Source organism: Dendrobates tinctorius, unplaced genomic scaffold (genome assembly GCF_039654945.1).
Source record: "Dendrobates tinctorius isolate UK_male_01 unplaced genomic scaffold, ASM3965494v1 ptg000143l, whole genome shotgun sequence".
Classification (NCBI taxonomy): domain Eukaryota; kingdom Metazoa; phylum Chordata; class Amphibia; order Anura; family Dendrobatidae; genus Dendrobates; species Dendrobates tinctorius.
The window spans coordinates 9640730-9663503 of NW_027361810.1; the positions used below are offsets into that span (position 1 = coordinate 9640730).

General features: G+C 44.9%; 1 protein-coding gene and 1 long non-coding RNA gene across 6 annotated transcripts in view; one reads left to right on the plus strand and one right to left on the minus strand.

Moving 5' to 3' along the window:
- Positions 1 to 13372, plus strand: part of WNT10A (Wnt family member 10A) — an 87349-nt gene extending 73977 nt beyond the window's left edge. For both annotated transcript variants that reach the window (XM_073545418.1, XM_073545419.1), the window contains 2 exons: positions 1079 to 1452; positions 12378 to 13372. In XM_073545418.1, the coding sequence (XP_073401519.1) occupies positions 1079 to 1452; positions 12378 to 12854 (851 nt within the window). In that variant the 3' untranslated portion in view covers positions 12855 to 13372. The remainder of the gene's footprint in view (positions 1 to 1078; positions 1453 to 12377) is intronic.
- Positions 1 to 22774, minus strand: part of LOC141049216 (uncharacterized) — a 90459-nt gene that overhangs the window by 11241 nt on the left and 56444 nt on the right. The window contains exons 1-3 of one of the 4 annotated variants that reach the window (XR_012220286.1): positions 14865 to 15139; positions 10020 to 10107; positions 2103 to 2301 (exon numbers count right to left, since the gene is read on the minus strand). This is a non-coding gene — a long non-coding RNA (uncharacterized lncRNA). Of the gene's footprint in view, positions 1 to 2102; positions 2302 to 10019; positions 10108 to 11906; positions 12227 to 13376; positions 13515 to 14864; positions 15140 to 22774 lie in introns of those variants that run through there. The other 3 variants (XR_012220287.1, XR_012220288.1, XR_012220285.1) reach the window with 3 other exon arrangements.

The window sequence follows — 22774 nt, forward strand, 5'->3', positions numbered from 1 at the left end:
GCACACTAAAATACTCAGAGGACACCCGGGCAACGAGTATACTAGATGGGACGTCAGCGCTGCAGACAATAGCAGAGCTGTGGTGGAGACTTATAGTTGGGCTGGAGGAGGGTGAGTAAAGCACAGCATGTTTTATTTAAAACAAAAAAGGGATAGGGCTTTTTTTAAAGCCAGAAAACCTTAAAGGTGCATTCACACCCCTCTAATTTCAGTAGGACCAGACGACTGATAAATGTATATTGTAGGGTCGAAATTCATTCAGTAAATGTTGTGAAAATGAATCGGGCATGTATAATTTCAATATTCTTAATCCTATATTCTCAGAGGATCTAAGACCCTGGTAGCTGAAAACTCATGTACACTCAGTAGCCAAGCATGTACATATAGGAGAAGAAAAGAGGTCAGCTGGCCGAGCTGCAGAGGTGTATGGCCAGCTCCAGGGATTTCATGTGTTAAAGCAGGGTTCCCCAACTCCAGTCCTCAACGCCCAGCAAAAGCAATTATCACCTGAGCAATACAAAGGATAATCCTGAAAACATGATCTGTTGGTGGGCCTTGAGGACTGGAGTTGGGGAACCCTGTGTTAAAGGGATTGTCCCATCTTGGACTTCAGAGGCATCTAACATAAATGTCGGAAAGATGAGGGTCCTACTTTTGGGACCTGCGTCTATGGAACGGCCCCATTAACTCCTCCTGGAATGGAGAGGTAGCCAATGCTCCTTGTGTTACTTTGTATAAGAGAATTAATATTTGCAATTTTCAGAATTTTCAAAATGAATGAAGATCCGCACATGTGTGGCCACTACTCCATTGCTGGCGCTGCACAGCGGGGGTCGCACTGAGACCCCTTTAGTGAGGTGCCTGCAATGCACAAGAAGGGTCTAGCCCTTTTATGCTTCTGATAGCAGCTCTTAGATGTGGCTGTTTCAATTCCTCACCATTTTCAATTTCTTTGCTTGCTGCCAGTGAATAGAAATATTCCTATTTATTTCCGCAGCCTGTCCGTGCGGATTTGATACTTCGCAGCACACTGCTAATATTGAATCCAGTTTTTCTCTTGTCCTTCTCTCTTCTCCAGGCTTCAGAGAAAGCGCCTATGCTTACGCCATTGCTGCTGCCGGAGTGGTGCATGCCGTCTCCAATGCTTGCTCCATGGGTAAACTGAAATCGTGCGGCTGCGACGAGAAGAGGAGAGGAGACGAGGAAGCCTTCAGAGCTAAACTCCACAGACTTCAGATGGAAGCCATGAACCGTGGGAAGGGCATGGTACATGGGGTCATGGAAAACATACCGGCGGAGGCACCCGGGCCCCAGGACTCCTGGGAGTGGGGAGGATGCAGTCCGGATGTGGAGTATGGAGAACGCTTCTCCAGGGAGTTCTTGGATTCTCGGGAGTTGTACAGGGACATTCATGCCCGTATGAGGCTGCACAACAACAGGGTGGGCCGGCAGGTGAGTTATCGAGGTACCTGCGGATGATCATTTGATCATACACATCTAATTGCATTCTTAAAGTAAATCTCATAGATCCATAGGTCATTTTCAGTTATAATATAGCAAGAACTGAGCTGCTGTTTAGAGAAGCTTTAATATTCTGACTGCCCACTGTCACCACTAGGGGGAGCTCACTGCATGCAGGTTTATTATTGAGTTTAATCGTATGCAGTGAGCTCCCTCTAGTGGCAGCTGCATAAAACTAAAATCATCAATATAAAGAGGAGCTCTGATCCCTGTAAAGACAAGTCATGAAATTACTCTGCACAAAAGTGGGTAGAGCTGTATAGAGAGTAACACAATTGTATTACTATCGTGTCCTGTGGTCGGCTCAGGTTAGTGGATGTAGTATTCAAAGGATATTGTATAATAGAATTGTATTATGATCATGTTCAGAAGTTGTGTGATGCTGGGAGTTGTAGTGCAATATGTATAGAGTATAATATAATTGTATTGTGATCATGTTCAGCAGTCAGTGATGCTGGGAGTTGTAGTGCTCCATGTACAGAGTATACTAGAATTGTATTGCAATCATATTTGGTGATGCTGGGAGTTGTAGTGTTCTGGGATCTTCTCTCCAGCCTCGGAGCTGACGGCGCTGCATGTACCTGGAGCGGCAGTCTGTTGTGTCTGTGGACATGGCCTCTATCAGATCCAGACCCTTCTGAGGCTGAGCCGCTCCGCAGATTATCCCCTCCTGTCATCTTGGTAGCGGTCCTGGGCTCTGGCATTGGGTGGGGAGTATTCGCCTCTGATCTTGGCTCCTCTCTTGTTCTCTTTGCTGTGTTTGATGTTAATGATCATCTTCTGTAATGACACAAATCACCTGTACAAGTTACTGGTAAAAATCTCAGCTGTGATCGACCCAGCATTACCGCCGCACAATGGGGCCATGCCGAGAGGCTGGAGGGAACATAAAAGCATCCCAAATGTTCTCACACAGGTGCATAATGGTGCGACCAGCAGCAAAGTCATAGGGGCCACAGTCAGTACAAAGCCCCACAGCATGGAGGCCAGTAAGAGGTGTCAGGAAAAGGGTGACAGCGAGGGGATGACATCATGCCGTCAATGTAATGATGTCATCAGGTGGCACCGAGCTAGCCGACCATACCGGAGACTGCTTCATTCATACAATGAGGACCAGGAGCTGTAGGCCGAGTGTCCACATGGCAGCATTAGCAGGGCAGCGGTGTGCCAGGCCGCCAAAAACCCCATGGCGAAACTTATCCACCATTTCCGGATTGTGTTTTTCACCTGGATTTGCCTCGATCCACTGGCAGGTTCATACAGGATGCAAAACTTTCACAACTAAAGTATTTTTATTGTTCCAAAGCATCTAAAGTAAATGTATACAACTTTTACAAAAAAAGAATAAGATTAAAAATGTCCTACCATTTTGTGTAAACAGCACCTCTGCAGATCTATGTGCGTCAATGGTTTGAGAAAAATTCACAGCTCAGCCTTCACTGTAATCCACAGAGGATTTTCTAGGATCCGCAGCATTTCTGTCCATATTAGTGATGAGCGAGTATACTCATTGCTCGGGTTTTCCTGAGCATGCTCGAGTGGCCTCTGAGTATTTTAGCGTGCTCGGAGATTTAGTTTCTGTCGATGCAGCTGCATGATTTACAGCTGCTAGCCAGCCTGAATACATGTGAGGAATGCCTGTTTGTTAGGGAATTCCCAGGTTTATTCAGCCTGTTCAGCAGCCCTAAATCACGCAGCTGAGGCGACAGATGAAATCTCGGAGCACGCCAAAATACTCGGAGGACACCCAAGCAACAAGTATTCTCACTCATCACTACTCACTATGGCTGGTATCTCAGTCTCAGTGCTCTGACGGGGAGTCCTCTCTCTCTGGCGCGCTCTGCTCTGTCTCTGGCGCGCTCTGCTCTGTGCATTGCACGCTCTCACAGCGCTGACCTGAAGAGAGCACTGGAGTTTCCTGTGTTATGTCTCTATTCTCACTACTCTCTCCTGTCCTCCACTCCAGCAAAATCAGCTTTTTCCCGTTTGCCGTTTTCCCTGCCCCCCTCTGCCGATATCACAATGTCTCCCCCTACTGCTGTTCTGTGATGGGGGTCCCCATCTTCTTTATGGCGCTTGCTGCCAGAGATCCTGCCAGCTTATTTCTGTGTGTGTGTACAAGGCTATGTGCACACGTTGCGGAATTCCATTCCGCGGGAAATATCGCATTTTAAACGCCCGCGATTTTTCAGCGGAAAAACTAGCGATTTGCAAGCGTAATTAGCTTCCAGAATTCTAGCGTTTTCCAAGCGATCTGTAGCATCACTTGGAGAACTGATTGACAGGTTGACAAGTGTGACCAACTTTTTACTATTGAGGCCGCCTATGCACCATCAGTAGCAAAAAGATCTAATGTTAAAAATAATAAAAAAAAATTAAAAATCGGGTTATATTCACCTTCCGGCGTCCCGCGCAGCCTTCCCGGGTCTCAGCGGTGCTCCCGTTCCCAGTTATGCCTTGCGAGACCTTTGATGACGTCGCGGTCTCGCGAGAATGTAGCGGTCTCGCGAGGAATAGGGACCGCTACAGTATCGCGAGACCACGACGTCATCAAAGGTCTCGCAAGGCTGGGAACGGGGGCATTGCTGAGGCCCGGGAAGGCTGCGCGGGACGCCGGAAGGTGAATATAACCCAATTTTTTATTCTATTTTTTACATGGATATGGTACCCACAGCCTGGAGGACAGTCTCCTCTCCTCCGGACCGTGGGTACCATCCGCAAATGTACTGCTTACTTTTTGCATGGTGGGCACAGCCACATGCTGAAAGTAAGTGGAACAATAAATTCCTATGTGGGCGGAATCCCCGTGATTCCGCAAAATTAATGAGCATGCTGCGTATTTTTACGCGATGCGATTCCGCCGCGGGAAAATCCGCAGCATTAGCACAGCATTGCAGAATCCCATAGGAATGCATGGGATGCTTTTTTTTGTGTTTTCGCGGCAAAAACGCACGTTAAAAACCGCCGCGAAAACAACGCAACGTGTGAACGCAGCCTAAATGTATACACAGTACTTATATAGTGTACATGTTTAAATCTCTGCATTTATGTGAATGAGTGAATGTGTATATGTGTGACATTTTTAATGATGGTCAGATATTAAAAAGCATAAGCTTTAGCTAAAAGCGTCCCCCCCCCCCCCCCCAAGAAAAAAAAAAAAGCACTTGTATTTAAAAATAAATAAATAACTGGCATTTTTATGTACAGAATAAATTAACATAAAATATACAGCTCTGGCAAAAATTAAGAGACCACCACATCAAAACCCTGCCATGGGCAGCCCAATCTCCAGACCTGAGACGCATGAAAGCTGTAATTAAAAATCATGGATATTCCACAAAATATTGATTTCTGAACTCTTCCTGAGTTAAAACATTAGGGCTCATACGCACATGTGAGAAGCTCGGACGAGTCTCGCACGTCAACACCAGACACGGCCGCTGGCACTCGGTCGGAGCGTTTAGCTGTATGTATTTCTATGTGGCTGAACGCTCCGATCCGAGTGCGGGCGGCAGTGTCGGGTATTGACGTGCGAGACTCGTCCGAGTTTCTCGCATGTGAGAATTGGCACTTAGTATTGATGTTTCTAAATGATTGTAAACTTGTTTTCTTAGCATTATTTGAGGTCTGCATTTTTTTTGTTATTTTGACCATTTCTCATTTTCTGAAATAAATACAAAATTTAGTGCTTGGAAATTCGGAGACATGTTGTCAGGAGTTTATAGAATAAAAGAGCAATTTACATTTTCCTCAAGAATATAAAGAGAAAAATCAGAGAAACTGGAAATTTGAAAGTGGTCTCTTAATTTTTACCAGAGTTGTATATAATATTGCTTATAGCAAATATATAATAGTAAAAAAATTAGCACATCCCTACGCCCAAAGAAGTTAATAAAAGATCATTAAAAGGCTTGTCCCATTTCAAAAATTAGTCCTTAATCTAAGGGGTATATAAAAAAAAAAAACACAGAAAATTAGGGTTTACTCTCTTTATCTTTGATCGGCTGCAGCTGTGAAGTTGTGTCTGCAGTCCTGTAGTCAATCACTGAACACAGCGTCTGATGTAGACTGAGCTCGGTGGAACAGTGATTACAGCACTGTGGGCATGAAGTCACCGCTGCAGCCAATCAACAAAGGCGAGACCAGTGGAAAGAGGCACTGTTGGAGCCCGATAGAGTGAGTAAGGTCTTGTACACAGCGCATCTTTTTCATGGTTAGTTTGCTTGGAAAACAGCTGAAAAAGTACAACCTCCCCAAAGAAAGACTAACGATCAGCAATGTGAAGATGGATTGTACATAAGTTCACTCTTTTTCAGCTTCTTCTAACTACTTTAGGTTTTCAAAGATGAAAATTGGTTAAAAGAAGTCAGCAAGAAGCTCATTATTAACACGCACAATATAAAGAAAAAAAAAGATGCCTGTAAAAAAAAAAAAAAAAAGTCTAATAAGACGCTTCAGAAAAAACACCTCTGTTGTGTTCCTGAAAACTCTCCCTATTGCAAAAACAAAGTGGCTAGGCTGGCGTCTAAAGACGTGTGCACACACCCTAGAAGCTCGGCTTTTGTGTCCCTGAGCCTACGGGTGATAATCTCTTATATGGGACAACCCCTTTATGTGAAGAATAGCTAGGATCACATTAGCATTCAAGGGTTTTATTATTTTGTATCGTTCCAGTAACATAAAAATTAAACTAAGGCCACGTTCACACGCTCAGTATATGGTCAGTATTTTACATCAGTATTTATAGCCAAAACCAGGCGTGGAGCAATCAGAGGAAAAGTATACAAATACTGATGTCAAATACTGACCAAATACTGAATGTGTGAACGTGGCCTAAGAAATGGATCTGTCACATAATAGAAAAATGGCGAAGGACAGAACCAATTGAATATAATCAGGTCTTTGTTGTTTCCGTTAGGTCGGGGTCACACTAGCTTATGGCATCGGATGCGATATAGCTAATGAGCCTCGGCTCCTGCTCAGCTGCGAGTGCCATGCGCCTGCGCTCCGAGCATCTCGCACAGAGAGAATCAGAAAACAGCTGCGAAGGAGGCAGAGAAACTAATTTCTCCATCTCCTCCATTGCCGGCGTCGCCATATATCGCTCCGCACTCAGATGATATCCAAGTGATGTGAGCTGTGTCACTCGCACCTATAGACTTATATGCTGTGATTTTACAAGCACGCTGAATACGCCCGAGAAAATGAACGGTGATGTGAGCGGCCCCATAGATGTTCTGTGATGTTTTCTCGCAGGGCACTCGTCCGTATTCTACGATAGTGTGACCCCGGCCTTAGTGTCCATCTTTTTAGCGGAAAAAAATGTGCAGCGTGTTCTAGTGAATATAATGAAACTTATGACTGAGCCTCCCAACAAATACTACAGCACAAAGGTGTTCCTGGTCTGAGCATTGAAATCTAGAGCGGGTCACAGGAGTCAGCTCCATTGGTGGGCCCTAGGCACCCCAGTCCGACACTGGACACAAGGGTCTGTTTTTCTTTCCAGGGACAGCGCCACAATTGATTATGGACTGCATCGGGTGGTGCAGTGACTTCTGTGGATAGATTGCAGCCCACGGACCAGAGAGGCGCTGTTTCTGGAGGAAAATAAACAGTCCCTTCTGGATAAAAATTGAGACATTTTTGGCAAATATTCCCAGAACTATTTATATTTCTAACCGTACCGCGAGCAGAATCAGAGCTTGAGGTGTTCAGCGTGATACTAATGTCAGCGGGAAAGATTTACACCTTTAATTGTTCCATTGCATCCGAAATTAGAAATAAAGTAGTGTTGGAGAGATCCTTGATTAAAGCTCTCCTACCATCGGTGTACACAGCTCCTGCGCAGACCTAGGTGTCTCCCTGGTTGCAGTCGGATCCTACAGTCCTATTAACATTCATCTGCCTCCTACTTTTTGCTAATTTACCAAATGTATGTCAGACGTAGAGGACAGATGGAAGGAGCCTCAGACTACACAGGGTGTTTGTTGACTGTTACCATGGATACACATAGACCTGCACAGGAGCTGTAACAGTAGGAGAAACAAATATACAGTAATGAGTCGCCAATATGGGGATAGCCTTTAAGTATAGGCAAAGCAATAATTAGGAAGATCTCCCCATCATGTACAGGGGAGACGTCACGGCCAAAAGAGCTTCCTGATTTTCCAAAATGGACCAAAGTTCCAAACAGCCGAATGATGTTGTGCGATGCTCTTTGATCTCTTAATCAGCTTCACAAAATGACAAGTGTGACCACCGAGAACAATGAGCGCAGAACGGATCCACAGGAAGTGGGAGTCTGTGCAGAGAGAGGTCACCACCAAGGAAGCACAGAGAGTACCAGAGTGTGAGGACAGGGTGATTCCCAAAGGATCAGAAGATTGAAGATAAAGTTACAGTGGGTACGGAAAGTATTCAGACCACTTTAAATTTTTCACTCTTTGTTTTATTGCAGCCAATTGGCAAATTCAAAAACAGTTCTTTTTTTTTCTCATTAATGTGCACTCTGCACCCCATCCTGACTGAAAAAAACAAATGTAGAAATTTTTGCAAATTTATTAAAAAAGAAAAACTGAAATATCCCATGGTCATAAGTATTCAGCTCAGACACTCATATGTAAGTCACATGCTGTCCATATCCTTGTGATCCTCCTTGAGATGGATCTACTCCTTCATTGGAGTCCAGCTGTGTAATTAAACTAATAGGACTGGATTTGTAAAGGCGCACATCTCTCTATATAAGACCTCACAGCTCACAGTGCATGTCAGACCAAATGAGAATCATGAGGTCAAAGGAACTGGCCAAGGAGCTCAGAGACAGAATTGTGGCAAGGCACAGATCTGGCCAAGGTTACAAAAGAATTTCTGCAGTACACAAAGTTCCTAAGAGCACAGTGGCCTCCATAATCCTTAAATGGAAGAAGTTTGGGACCACCAAAAATCTTCCTAGACCTGGCCGTCCAGCCAAACTGAGCAATCGTGGGAGAAGAGCCTTGGTGAGAGAGGTAAAGAAGAACCCCAAGATCACTGTGGCTGAGCTCCACAGATGTAGTAGGGAGATGGGAGAAAGTTCCACAAAGTCAACTATCACTGCAGCCCTCCACCAGTCGGGCCTTTATGGCAGAATGGCCCGACGGAAGCCTCTCCTCAGTGCCAGACATATGAAAGTCCGCATAAAGTTTGCTAAAAAACATCACAAAGGACTCCCAGACTATGAGAAATAAGATTCTCTGGTCTGATGAGACTAAGATAGAACTTTTTGGTGATAATTCTAAGCGGTATGTGTGGAGAAAACCAGGCACTGCTCATCACCTGCACAATACAATCCTCACAGTGAAACATGGTGGTGGCAGCATCATGCTGTGGGGGTGGTTTTCAGCTGCAGGTACAGGACGACTGGTTGCCATTGAAGGAAACACGAATGTGGCCAAGTACAGAGAGATCCTGGATAAAAACCTCTTATAGAGTGCTCTGGGCCTCAGACTTGGCCGAAGGTTCACCTTCCAACAAGACAATGACCCTAAGCTCACAGCTAAAATAACAAAGGAGTGGCTTCAGAACAACTCTGTGACCATTCTTGACCGGCCCAGCCAGAGCCCTGACCTAAACCCAATTAAGCATCTCTGGAGAGACCTGAAAATGGCTGTCCACCAACGATCACCATCCAACCTGACAGGACTGGGGAGGATCTGCAAGGAAGAATGGTGGAGGATCCCCAAATCCAGGGGTGAAAAACTTGTGGCATCATTCCCAAGAAGACTCAAGGCTGTACTAGCTCAAAAGGTGCTTCTCCTCAATACTGAGCAAAGGGGCTGAATACTTATGACCATGGGAGATTTCAGTTTTTCTTTTTTAATAAATTTGCAAAAATTTCTACATTTGTTTTTTTCGGTCAAGATGGGGTGCAGAGTGTACAGTAATGAGAAAAAAAAAATCAACTTTTTTGAATTTTCCAAATGGCTGCAATGAACCAAAGAGTGAAAAATTTAAAAGGGTCTGAATACTTTCGGTAACCACGGTATATAATATAAGCTGCCCAGACACATGGGGCAAAGATTGGCATTATGGGCTATTTTTCATATTTTTCATTATTGTATCTAGCCATCTTTTATTTATGGGATAACCCCTTTAACTATTAAAGTGACAGCTGCTTGCCAAGAGATTCATTGTGCTATTTTGAACTACAGCAGGTGCTAAATAGTTAAAATGAATCAGTGGCACTTCTATGTAGGAACACCTCTATATACAGTGGATAACCCAGGATCCACCATTCACAAAAGGAGATGTCACAGCTCACCTCCTCCTCCTGTACAATGACTGACAACACTATATATATATATATATATATATATATAGCAGATAACTCAGGGTCGGATCCACCATTCACAATATTTGATGTCACAGCTCCCCTCCTCCTCCTGTACAATGACTGATAACTCTATATAGAGTAGGTACTACAGTATCCACTATGAACGACATAAGATATCACAGCTCACCTCCTCCTCCAGCACAGGTTACACAGTGTGCCCGCAGCACTCTCTTGTTTAAGTTTTCTCCTGTTGCTTTCTTTGGTCCATGTATCTGCTGTTAACAGAAGTTCAGGAAAGATGGTAAAATCAGGTACAGAAAATAGAATACAAAGGCTACAAGCGGAAAATGACAGACTGTGTCTCAGTATAATATAAAGATGTAGGCGACACCTCCCCTTTAAGAATAGGACCGACATGGCGGACACCGTTCTTGGCGCTGCATCCATTATCATATTACATGTGCGTTTATTAACCGTCAGTGACACAAGACGCTCGCCGTGCCCCAGAGCGAGCGACTCGCAGCATAACTCGCGCCTGACCTTTAACCCCTCTGCTGCCTGCCCTACCTGTGACCTCCGCCGTCACCTGTGGGGCGCGTACCACTTTTCAGAAAACAACTTGTCAGGAGAGCTTTAAGCTTTCATACCAATTTGCTCCAGGCTTGTTTCCATAAATCTTTAAGCCTTCCTTTTATTCACCAAGTCTCATATTGACAGTCGAAGCAAAAAAAATATATACTGTTAACCCCTGAAAAGCTGCAACAGGATCCGGCTTCAAGGGGGTTTCTAGTTTTCAGTGATGGAAGCCCCTGCTCACTGAATAATAAAGCTCCTCAACTTTCTATTGAAATCTGTTTTGACTCCTCATCACTTTCAAGATCTCCTCTTGCTTTTCCGGCACCATCTAATTAGCCGAAATTTGGATTTTAATGATATATAAATTAGGCTGGTACTGGTGGGAGTATTGTGCACTTGCAGCCCTCTGCCCTTCTTACTGCTAGCGTGGTCTCCACTTCTTGATTGACAGCAGAGACAGAGGCACTGCAGTGTCAATCAATAAGCTGGGCAGAGGAGCCGCGGACTGCAAGTGCACTGACAGGTTTGCAAGTGCATGGGTGGGCGTATCGGTGCACTTCACTTTCAAGCCTTAAGGTATGTGCACACGCTGCGGATTCTGCTGCGGATCCGCAGCGGATTTGGCCTCTGCAGATCCGCAGCAGTTCTGCAGACAGTGTACAGTACAATGTAAGTCTATGGGATTTACAATCCGCAGTGCACATGCTGCGGTTTTTTCACTGCAGAAAAGCTGCGGTTTTAACATGTCAATTCTTTCTGCGGATTCCACTGCGGTTTGACACCTGTTCCATTGTCCAGGTGTCAAACCGCAGGGGAAAACCGCTGGCCAATCCGCAGGTAAAACCGCAGGTCAATTTACCTGTGGTTTTACCTGCGGATCCGCAGCATGTGCACATACCCTAATTCTCTCTTCCATAAAACCCAAATAATGGCACGGTGATTGGTGCGAATGGGTGTCTTCCACAGCATTTTACACTGCCCTATCTAGCATTGCACAGGGGCAGTGACATTGACAGGTTCCCTTTACATGCATGCATGTTGGGCCAAAACTAACTTTTGAATTTGTGTTCTAATAAAACTCTGCATTACTGGATTTTTCCAGACTCTGCCCCTGCACAGTGCTGACTGTAAAATGAGTTAACTGAGAACCGGCAGAGAGCTTGTTCTTGATTGCTACGCTTCTTCTGAGCTCAATCTCTAATGATTTATGACCACATTAAAGTTCAGCTCAACTTTCACTCAAAAAAAAAAAAAAAAAAAGTTTTAAACGCTCCTATCAGAACAAGCTCTCTGAAGGATTTTCAGTTAACTCACTTTACAGGCAGCAATGTACAGTGAAACAAAGAGCTTGGAAAAGTCAAAAGGTGCAAAAATTTGAATTGCAAAAATGATTGTTAATCCACAATAAATGAATTTAAGTAAAAAAAAACAAACAAACTATCTTTAAGGATTCTATATCCCTTAAAGGGGCTTTCTCCAGCTACGTCTTGGTGCACACCTATCCCAGCTTCGTGCCTGCTGGTGGCGGTGACTGACAGTTCGGAGCACGGCACATTGGCGCCACTGGACTGAACGGTGCTCTCTTCTAGCTTTAGAGCGAAATGCACAGGAACGGAGGCTTCAACGGATAAAACAGCAAAACTGTCGTAAAGAATCTCCAGTGCCTGATCTTCATAGAACGTTCATTGTTCACAGCTGAGCATTTGCTACAATTGTATCCGGTCTAGAACATCTCTTTGAGCTGCAGTCTGAAGGACAGACTGATAGATACAATGTATCAGGGCAGGAGGGAGGTTTGCCTTTGATGTGTTTGTCCCTCAGACCATTTTCTTGACTGGATACAATTATAACAAACCCCCAGCTGTGAGAAGTAGAAGGTGTTTGTGGGGTCTTAGCCTCTTGGTACACAGCATGGACAGCGCAGAATTCTAGGATTTTGTGTAACTGATTTCTTTTGCTCATTTCCCAGGTGGTGATGGAGAACATGAAGAGGAAGTGTAAATGTCACGGCACCTCCGGCAGCTGCCAGCTGAAGACCTGCTGGCAGGTGACTCCTGAATTTCGAATGATTGGCTCTCTCTTGAAGGAGAGGTTTGCAATAGCCACCCTGATCCGGCCTCACAACCGGAATAACGGGCAGCTGGGTCAGCTGGACCAGACTCACTCTCCGTACAGGAGACGGGCCGGGATCACAGACTTGGTCTATTTTGAGAAGTCCCCGGATTTTTGCGAGCAGGAGCTCCATTTGGACTCAGCGGGGACGCAAGGGCGGATATGCAACAAAACCAGCCCAGGAATGGACAACTGCGAGAGCCTGTGCTGCGGCCGCGGACACAACATCCTGCGGCAAACGCGCAGCGAGAGGTGTAACTGCAAATTCCACTGGTGCTGTTATGTGGTGTGCGAGGAGTGTCAGATCACGGAGTGGGTGAGCGTCTGCAAGTAGAGAGACGAAATATCACACCGCCACTATGTGCCAAAAACCACCAGAGCAGATCGGACAGGCCATACTCCACCATGAGAGAAAACACACGCCTAGATCATCACTGTGTGGAAATGGATCCATCATTGCTTTAGGTCTCATGGCAGAGCCGTGTGCAAGGATACTGTATGGCGGCACAGGTCCGTAATATGCAAGGCCGTATGGTGCCTCCACATGGCACACTATGAATACTACCATATAACAGCAGTTTTCCTGTTGGATACATATGGATAAGAGGTAAAGTGGGACCCAAAACACTTCATGGATGCCGTATTATGGATCAATACAACTGGTATTATGGGCACGAACCCTTAATCTGACCAAAGACTTAAAAAGGAACCAATTCCCTCCCCTGTTTTAGACAATGCCTGCATTCTCCATGAATGACAATACTGGGGCATCTTTTCTTAAAATTTTGCATTGTGCTGTTCCTCTGTTATCCCTCCTGGAAATAAATAAATAAATAAATGGATATTTGGTAATTACCATTCCCTTTGTCAGTAGGGCGACTCCCCGCAGATTCTGATACCGTCCAATAATCGATAAGTGTCAGACTATATAGACGAGATTAATGGAATTGTCCAACGGGCAATGTATTCCTGCATTTCCAGGAGGCATTACAGGGAAACTCTACAATGAAAAGAAGATTTCAAATAGTTTTGTTTTCTTTTTAATTAGGAATCTGTTACTGAGGGAGACAATATCTTTCAGCTGTATTTAGTTACATCTATTCCTGGGAATCACCAATAATGTGAAATAAGTGGTAAATGAGGTATGAATTTGTCATTGTAAAACTAGAGGGATTGGTCATGCAGGATTCTAGGAAAGCTGGGTGAGGACATTCTCCTGGGCAGATACTATGCTAATTTCCTCTCTGGCTTTCTGTGAGATAAATCCGCAGTATTTTACAGCAGCAGCAAACTGCTTGAGATTTTACCACACATTGAAAATGCAATTTATTCTACAGATTTTCACCACATTTGCAAAGCACAAAAACGAAATCCACAGCAAATCAGCATCAAAGTCAGCGACAAAATCCACATGTAACACGTGGAGTTTGTTGTAGATTTTGATGCCGATTTGCTTTGGATCGGCAGCAGAAAATTTGAACACATGAATGTTTCTACAAGATCTTTGAATTTCCAAAGAGAAAACACTGCCGAGATTTCTGTAAATGTCGCTGCAGACTAAAGGCCCCGTCTCACTAAGCGATCTCACCAGCGAGATTGCTGTGTGTGACAGCGATCAGCGAGCGGCCCCCCTGCCGGTATCGCTGATCGCTGCAAGAAACCTCTGGACATTTCTTTGGTCGCTGGTCTCCCGCTGGCCAGCACGCATCGCTGTGTGTGACAGGCAGGAGACCAGCGATCAGGTGTAAAAAAAAAAAAAAATAATTAAAAAAATAAAAAATATATTATTCTCACCTTCCGACGTCGCGTTCAGCCATCCTGCCTCTCTCCACGCTCCGGTCCCAGTGATCCTTTGCACAAATGACTTTGTTATCCCTCGAGACCGTGACATCTCGCGGTCATTCGTGCAAAGGATCACTGGGACCGGAGCGTGGAGAGAGGCAGGATGGCTGAACGCGACGTCGGAAGGTGAGAATAACTATATTTTTATTTTGATTATATTTTTTACAGGGATGGTCAGCGATGCCGGGCGCTCGGCATCGCTGTGCTGATCGCTGGTGAAGCTGTCTGTGTGACAGCTCACCAGCGATCACATAGCGACTTACCAGCGATCCTGACACCTTGATATCGGTGTCGGGATCGCTGGTAAGTCGCTTAGTGTGACGGGGCCTTTAAAGGTGCAGATTTGCTGTGGAATTTAATCACTTCATAGACATATATGAGGCTGTTGAGTTCACGTCAGGAGACCCACGGTCCGTACTTGAAGCGTGAATGCTAGAAGTGTGGATAGAAAATGTTTTTAAGTCACCGTAGTGTAGGGATAAAAGAAAGAAACAAGCCTTACTTTCTGCAGGATTAGGCCGCACTGCTGGTCCGCCTGTCTCCACCGGTGACTCCGCAGCCACCGGACCACGGGCCGGAAGTCCTCGGTTCTGGTTTTGAGGATCGGAGTGTGGGTCAGATTCTGGGGTTTGGTGTCAAGTTTGGCTTGTTTCTTTTATATACATCATTACTCTATGGTAAATAAAAAAGGCGGAGCAAAAAACCCCTTTAAGGATTGATATTTAAGGGGTTGTGTGAAATTTGAAAAATATGGCTGCTTTCTTTTCGAAACACAGATATCGCTGGTCATACTTATTTACTAAATCTGCAATACCAACAACAACCAATGGACAAAAGTGGCGCTGTTTCTGTATGAAAGCAGCCGTGTTTTACTATTTTCATACAAATCCAGCATCACGTATATTCTGCATTGTGGTTTTGACACCCGGACCCAAAGGGATCGGTACATTACTAGATAGTGTAAGAAAGGGTTAACAGCGGCAGATATCACCTGGCACATATGTTCTAATAAACACTTATTCCAGCTGACAGGTAGAACGTTCTGCGGATACTTCGAGCTCATTACATGCAAACCTGAGATTAAAAACCTTCACACCTGCTAGAATCCCCCGCGGACTCCTGGGTACATTCTAGCATCTTCCTGAAGGACTGGATGACACATCGTCTGAGCCACATACCAGGAATACTTCCGCAGAATAATGTTTGTCTATAGGTGACGGTTTTATTTATTCTACCGGATAGCATGTGACTTCCCAGCTGTTGTTTAGCGAGGGGCATGCTGAGACTTGTAGTACGATTTGGAAAGTCATGACTTGCCTAGCCTTCGGCGGTGGTCTGTGCAGCCAGGAGATCTGCGTTATCATCTCCGGCTTATGGCAGTGCAGACAACTGTCTGACGTGGAGTCAATATTAGTTTCTTAGATTCACCCCGTCGATTTTGAAGAATTTTGTGGTGCAATTTTTTTTGTTAAAATTGCACACACAAAAAAAATTGACTGACGTACGGACACCCGCTTTCAGGTTTATGTAAATAGAGTGAGAATTTCTCCAAAATTTTAAATCCACAGTATTAATCTTTAAAATCCACACTTGATTTAGGAGTTTTCATCTTCTGCATGTAAACAAAAATGCTTTAATTCAATGACAGCAAATAGAGACCCTGAAAAATTATCCCAAAGTATATTAGAAAGTCGCAGAATAATTATGTTTCATTTCTATAAAATTGGAAAACCCACTTGATCACATTTTCGGTTTCTGAAGACTTTATGGTAATAGGCCGTATAGTGCAGTATACAATTCATCTGTTATTCTTCTTCTTATTAAAGGGATTGTCCTGTAAACAAGATAAATCACCTATCTAAAGCTTATGAAATACCGGTATGATCTCCGGGAAACCAACTGCTAGGACCCCACACATCACAAGGGGTCCTAACGTCTCCTTTTTCGATGGTGCCATAACGAGTATATGTGACCACTTGCGAATTACTGCTTCCTTCATACAGGGGACTTTGGGACATCTGTTCTTAGGATGGGTGGGGGTCTATGCAGCCAGACCACTAGCAAACTTACATTTATCACCAATATTGTGTTGGGTTTTTTATTGCATTGCAATAAAGGGTTAATAATGAGCAGTTTATTGACAATCTATTACTGACCTGAATCAAACAGTCAAACTTCCTAACTTCTATAGAAAACTTTTGTAACTTTGATAAGTCAAGTTGCCTCAGGTTGGAGCTCAGATTTAAAGGGATTGTCCAATATTTTTTTATATTAATGTCCTCTGGATAAGTCATCATTATTAGCTTGGTGGGGTGTCTGACACATGGCAACCCCACCACTGTGTGTCGTGTCCAGCGCCAGCAGCGTCCAGAAGTACAGTGTACAGCCCCAAAGCACCACAGCGCCATGCTCTGCGTAGTGGCTGTTCTCAGGTACTGCAGTTCAGCTCCTATTGAAGTAAATATAGTCTGAGTGGCAGGACCCAGGAATGCGCACTACACTGCGTACATCTATCCTCCGCTGCAAAAAAACAGATTGCTGGAGGTGTTGGTTGTTTGACCCAATCTAATATTGACGACCTATCGCACAGATTGGTCACTAGTCAGTGTTTCCCAAACTCCAGTCTTCACGATTCCTCAACAGATCATGTTTTCAGGGTTTCCTTGGGATTTAACAGATGAGAAAACCTATGGCAATTTCTAATGCATTGATAATAAATCCATAACCGATGCAGTACTAAAGAAATCCTGAAAGCTTGACCTGTTGAGGAGCCACACGAACTGGAGTTTAGGAAACACTGATCCAAGTAGTGGACATCCTCTTTAGGGTACGTGCACACGCTGCGGATTCCGCTGCAGTTCCGCAGCGGTTTTGGCCACTGCGGACCCGCAGCAGTTTTAGCTGCGGTGTACAGTACCATTCAAATGAATGGTAAAAAAAAAAACGCTGTGTAGACATTGCGGAAAAATCTGCGCGGATTTGCTGCTGTTTTGAAACCGCAGAAAGAATTGACATGTCAATTCTTTCTGCGGAAACCGCTGCAGGTTCCTATCTCCACCATTGTGGAGATGGTGAATCCGCAGGGCCAAACCGCAGGCAAAACCACAGATAATCCGCAGGTCTTTTGACCTGCGGTTTATCTGCGGTTTTTGCAAAATCCGTGCGGATTAATCCGCAGCGTCTGCACACACCCTTAATCTTCTCTGGTTCCGGGGAGGAGCTGGTTTTCTGCACATTGTTGCTCCCTGTTAAGCAGTTAAGGAAAAAAGAAAATCGACAACATCTCAGACCACAGATGTGACACAAGTGGTTGTCAGTTCAGACCAGACTAAGCCGAATGTCCTTACTGCACCTGCACGCTCCGCCGCAGCCAAAGGTAAGAAACGAGAAAATAACTGGAAGTGATGACAAGGAACTAGGTATCCAAAAGCCACTGATATCAGTATGGACAATAAGGTATTTGGGGGTCTCAGTACTGGAGGGTTGTGGCATAAAGTAGTCATCATAGGGGAGCATAGGATCTTGACAGTTATCTCATTGGATAATACTACAGTTTCACCTCTCTGTGGCTGATAACTTAGAACAATAGTTTGCATTAAAGTGCACAGTAAATGGAGATTAGAGGTAGAGGCCATTGTGCCCGTGCTGACCATCTGGAATTAAAGGACATTAGTGTCAGTGAAGTCCCCGGGACACAGACTTCAGAGCAGGAAGCGTAACACTGCGCAATAATTCATGTCCTCATTACCAGGATGAATATTTCATGGTCTAAACAAGTGAAGTTTACTAAGTCTAGAGTATTATAATCCCGTCCTGTGATCGCCCAGATCCTTCCCGCTCCTGTAGACATATACGGACGATATACCTGTGCTCTATACTATAATCACCACTGGACAATCAGATCCCGATCTGTACATTATAGAGCGGGCGAGATGTGATACATTGTGTATAGTACACCCTGATTGTGTTCTATGTGTAATATATTATGCTGTTATTATATTGTAAATTATTCTCTTGTGAAAAGTTGTGAAATAAACTTTGGTTTGGAATTGTCCTTATTTTCGACCCTATTGCACTTGTCTCCTCCAGATGATAGAGACGGCGGCAAAGTGGAATGTGATAAACCGGAATATAGACTGCATACTAGTAACAGGGCAGGCATAGGCCTCAATCAGACATCTATGATTTTACTAGTAAGTAACAACAGACTTTTCAGATGCAATGGGCAGAGACGACTGTCACCAAACACAAGAGTGGAAGAGAAGGAACTGCCCTGTCTGCCGGACATCACAGGAAGAAGAAGAATGGCCGGAAGGAGCAATCTGTGACTGCACTGAGCCAGGAGAGATCGCCGCAGGGTAGCACAGGCAGGTAGTTAGCAGGTACTTGCCGACAAGTGCTCAGCCCTACAGGAGAAAAAAAAAAATCCAGATACCTCCTTTACAGATTAAGGGTATGAGCACACGTTGTGGATTGGGCTCAGGAATTTCCTGAGCAGATTCTGCATCTCTTGGCAGGATCCGCAAGTCAAAATCCACGCGTTTTTTATGTGGATTTTGTGCGGATTGTCATGCGTTTTTTGGCCTGCGGTTTTCTATAATGAAATGTGTGTAGAAACGCAGCGGAATCCGCACAAAGAGTTGACATGCTGCGGAAAGTAAACCGCTGTGGATTCCGTGCGGAATTTTCTGCAGCATGTGCACAGCAATCTTATTTTTCCATTGGTTAACATTGTAAGGTCAAAGACTTGCGGATCTGCAGCGATTCCGCGCGGAACATCTGTAACGTGTGCACATACCCTAAGGCTGGAGGACTAGAACCCTAGCACCATCTATAGGAAGTAGCAATCCTAAAAGTCAATATCGACTCTCCAACTAGCCTTGTCACATGACTTGGGATAAAATCCAAAACCTCAATTTGCAGACCCTGTGTTATGGGGTACTGCTCCTCATCAGTGCAAAGTGTGAGAGGCGTCTGACCCGCGAGCTAAGAAGTAACGTTTCTCCTTGCAGAGTGTGACAGTCGCATGACCACAAGCCTGTGCTGAATTATTACCCACTGGTGGAAATCCTGATGACTATTGGTGCTTCTACAGGTGCAGCTTTACCCTTAGCAGGGGCGCAGTACTGAGCGTCTTAGCACTTGACATCAAGGCATCTATTTGTGTGCGTTCTCTAATATGCACCTAATTAGTGACGAGTGAACGTGCCGGGATAAGGTGTTATCTGAGTATGCTCGGGGGCTAACCGAGTGACTTCGAGGTGTTGAAAAAATATGTTCGAGTCCCCGCGGCTGCATGTCTCATGCCTGTCCTAACAAACAGGTAATCCCTGCATCTGTTGTGGCTGTGGAACAGCTGCGTGCTCAATAACACCTTATCCCAGCACGTTCACTCCCCACTACACACGTATTATCCAGCATTTGGCAAGTTTGTAGCAATTTGACTTTCACTTCCCCTTTATAAAGTGTCCAGGTAAAATCACTATTGATAACGTGTCATCATTTATAATGCCGGTGGCTTCGTATGTAGCAGAGAGGCCGCTCTTGTGATTGGGGGGGCTCCTCGCACTGGTAATATCCATAGCATTCACTTCCGACCACTCAGCTAATGATAAGACATTATTATATATCATCACAATGACAGAACTTGTGTAACATTGCGTAGATTATCTGCTGGTAACGCGCCTCATCACTGCAGTATGATGGTCCTCAGTGTCCTGAACTTTCATGAAGCCGACTGCAGATCTGCCATTTTCTGCTTCATTACTTCATCAAGAAGAATATACAACAGAGGACACATCACAAGGAACAGAATATTATTACGGAATGATGATCCGGCCGATAATTCCCAGCGCACTCCTCTCCTGACATTCTCCGTGCTGCTGGGGTCCTCCTCCTCCTGTGCAGGGCTGCATTCACACACCCGAGCCGCAGTCTGAATACATGAATAATAAAGAAAACTTGGCACTCAACTTCTAGAATATTTTTTGGATTTTTTAGTGCAGCCAGAAAATAATAGACGTTTCGGCCTCACTGGCCTTCATCAGTAACAGACTGCAGTATAGTAGTTAATCGCATTCACTGTGTGATAGTAGAAGTGACACCATAGTCACTTTAAGGCTATGTGCCCACGTAGCGTTTTAAACTGGACACTAAAAACCGGACTCATTCCCAGAAATTGCGCGTTTTTTTCCCCGCGCGATTTTACCGCGATTATGCCGCGATTGTCGCGTGCGAAATTCAAGCACTTTCCAAGCGATTTGAAGCATCGCTTGGAAAGTGATTGACAGGTTGGTCACACTCGTCAAACAGTGTTTGACAAGTGTGAGCAGCTTTTTACTATTGAGGCCGCCTATGCAGCATCAATATTAAAAGTTAGAATGTTAAAATGCTAAAAAAATCGGGGTATATTTACCTTCCGACGTCCCGCGCAGCCTCAACGACGCTCCCGTTCCCAGCGATGCCTTGCGAGACCTGTCATGACGTTGGTCTCGCGTTGCTATAGTGATCTCACGAGACCGCTAGAGTCACGTGAGACCACGTCATCACAGGACCTTGCCGCAAGGCATTACTGGGAACGCTGAGGCCCGGGAAGGCAGCGCGGGACGCCGGAAGGTAAATATACCCCGATTTTTTTATTTTTTATTCTTTTTTTTTTTTTACAGGGGTATGGTGCCCAGGGCCTGGAGGACAGTCTCCTCTCCTCCACACCGTGGGTACCAACCGCACATGAGACGCTTAACTTTGCGCATGGTGGGCATAGCCACATGCGGGAAGTCAGCGATTCTCATGCATTCCTATGGGTGCGGAATCGCGGCAATTCTTTGCAATTCCGCACAAAAGAATGAGCATGCTGCGATTTTTTCCGCGATGCGATTCTGCCACGGGAAGAAGCGCAGCATTAGCACAGCATGTGCGGAATGCCATAGGAATGCATGGGGGGGCGTTCTGTACGAGTTTTTTAAACGTTTTCGCAGCATTTTCGCACCGAAAATCGTGGCAAAAACACTTAAAAATCGCATCGTGGGCACACAGCATAAATGTGCCTGGTCATGCACTAGGCGCCGGGCATGGAGCCTGAATCAAATAGTACCTGGGTGGGTGGGGGCGCCGTGCAGACATCAGCGACCCAGAATCCACTGTTGGTCAATCTGAATACAGTCCACAATGCACGGACCGGCCGCAAGTCTCCTGCCCCGAATTCCACAGCCTCATATGCATATATATGTTTGTCTGAACGTAGCCTTAGGGTGTGTGCACACGTTGCGGATTCTACTGCGGATCCGCAGCAGATTCTGCTGTGTTGTACAGTAGCATTAAAGTCAATGAAAATCAAAAAAACACAGTGCACACGCTGCGGATTTTGCCGCACGGATTAGCTGCGGATTGAAATCCCCAGCATGTCAATTCTTTGTGCGGAATCCGCAGCGGTTTGACACCTGCTCCATTATAGAAATCCGCACAAATTCTGCATAAAATCCACAGTTAATCTGCGCTAAATCCCCAGGTAATACTATTGAAGAGAAATAGCGCAATAGTGCAATATCCAGTGTAGGTATATCAATTTGAAAATAATCCACTCACCAGCTGGAGCTTGTAATAAGCATGGAGGACTCGCTGCTGCAGAAACCACAGATCCACGAGGGACCGAAGTAGAAGATGCAGGATAGGAAAAAAAGGGGTCAGGCAATCCGCGCTGCCAATCACTATGAATAATTATTATTACAGTGGTCTTTATTCGACGCGTTTTGAAGTTTCACAGAACTCCTTCCTCAGGAAAAAAACGCGTCGAATAAAGACCACTGTAATAATAATTATTCATAGTGATTGGCAGCGCAGATTGTCTGACCACTTTTTTTCCTATCCTAAATCACCAGGTAAAATGCAGGACTTTTTACCTGTGGATTTAGCCAAATCCGGGCGGAAAAATCCACAGGACAATCCGCACCGTGTGCACATACCCTAAGGCCTTATTCAGACGTCTGTGGTTTTTCCCATGGGCTGAGTGTCGTCTGTCTTGGATCTAATTTCCATCGGTGATTATGAAAATCTAAATAAATGACAAAGTTTCTCCTATTAATTGCAATGTTAATACCGGACAGCACACGGATTATGCACTGATGACTGATTTTCACGGACCCATAGACTTGAATGGATGATTTTCATTCATAGTGTGGATCGAAAATGGACACTTGGTCCACAAAGAAATCTGGAGGTGTGAACAGTGACATAACTGTTATGAACTCATTTTCTGCTCCTCCATTTGAGAGTTCTCCTTCCGTTCTACCTCTGGTGGTGACAGGAGGTAGTGAGGTTGGTTTAAGTGGTAGTGATCTGCCACCTGATGAGAAGGATAACAATTGGATCTCTGGAGTATCAGACTGGATATAAGACAGCCGACGCCCTATCCTG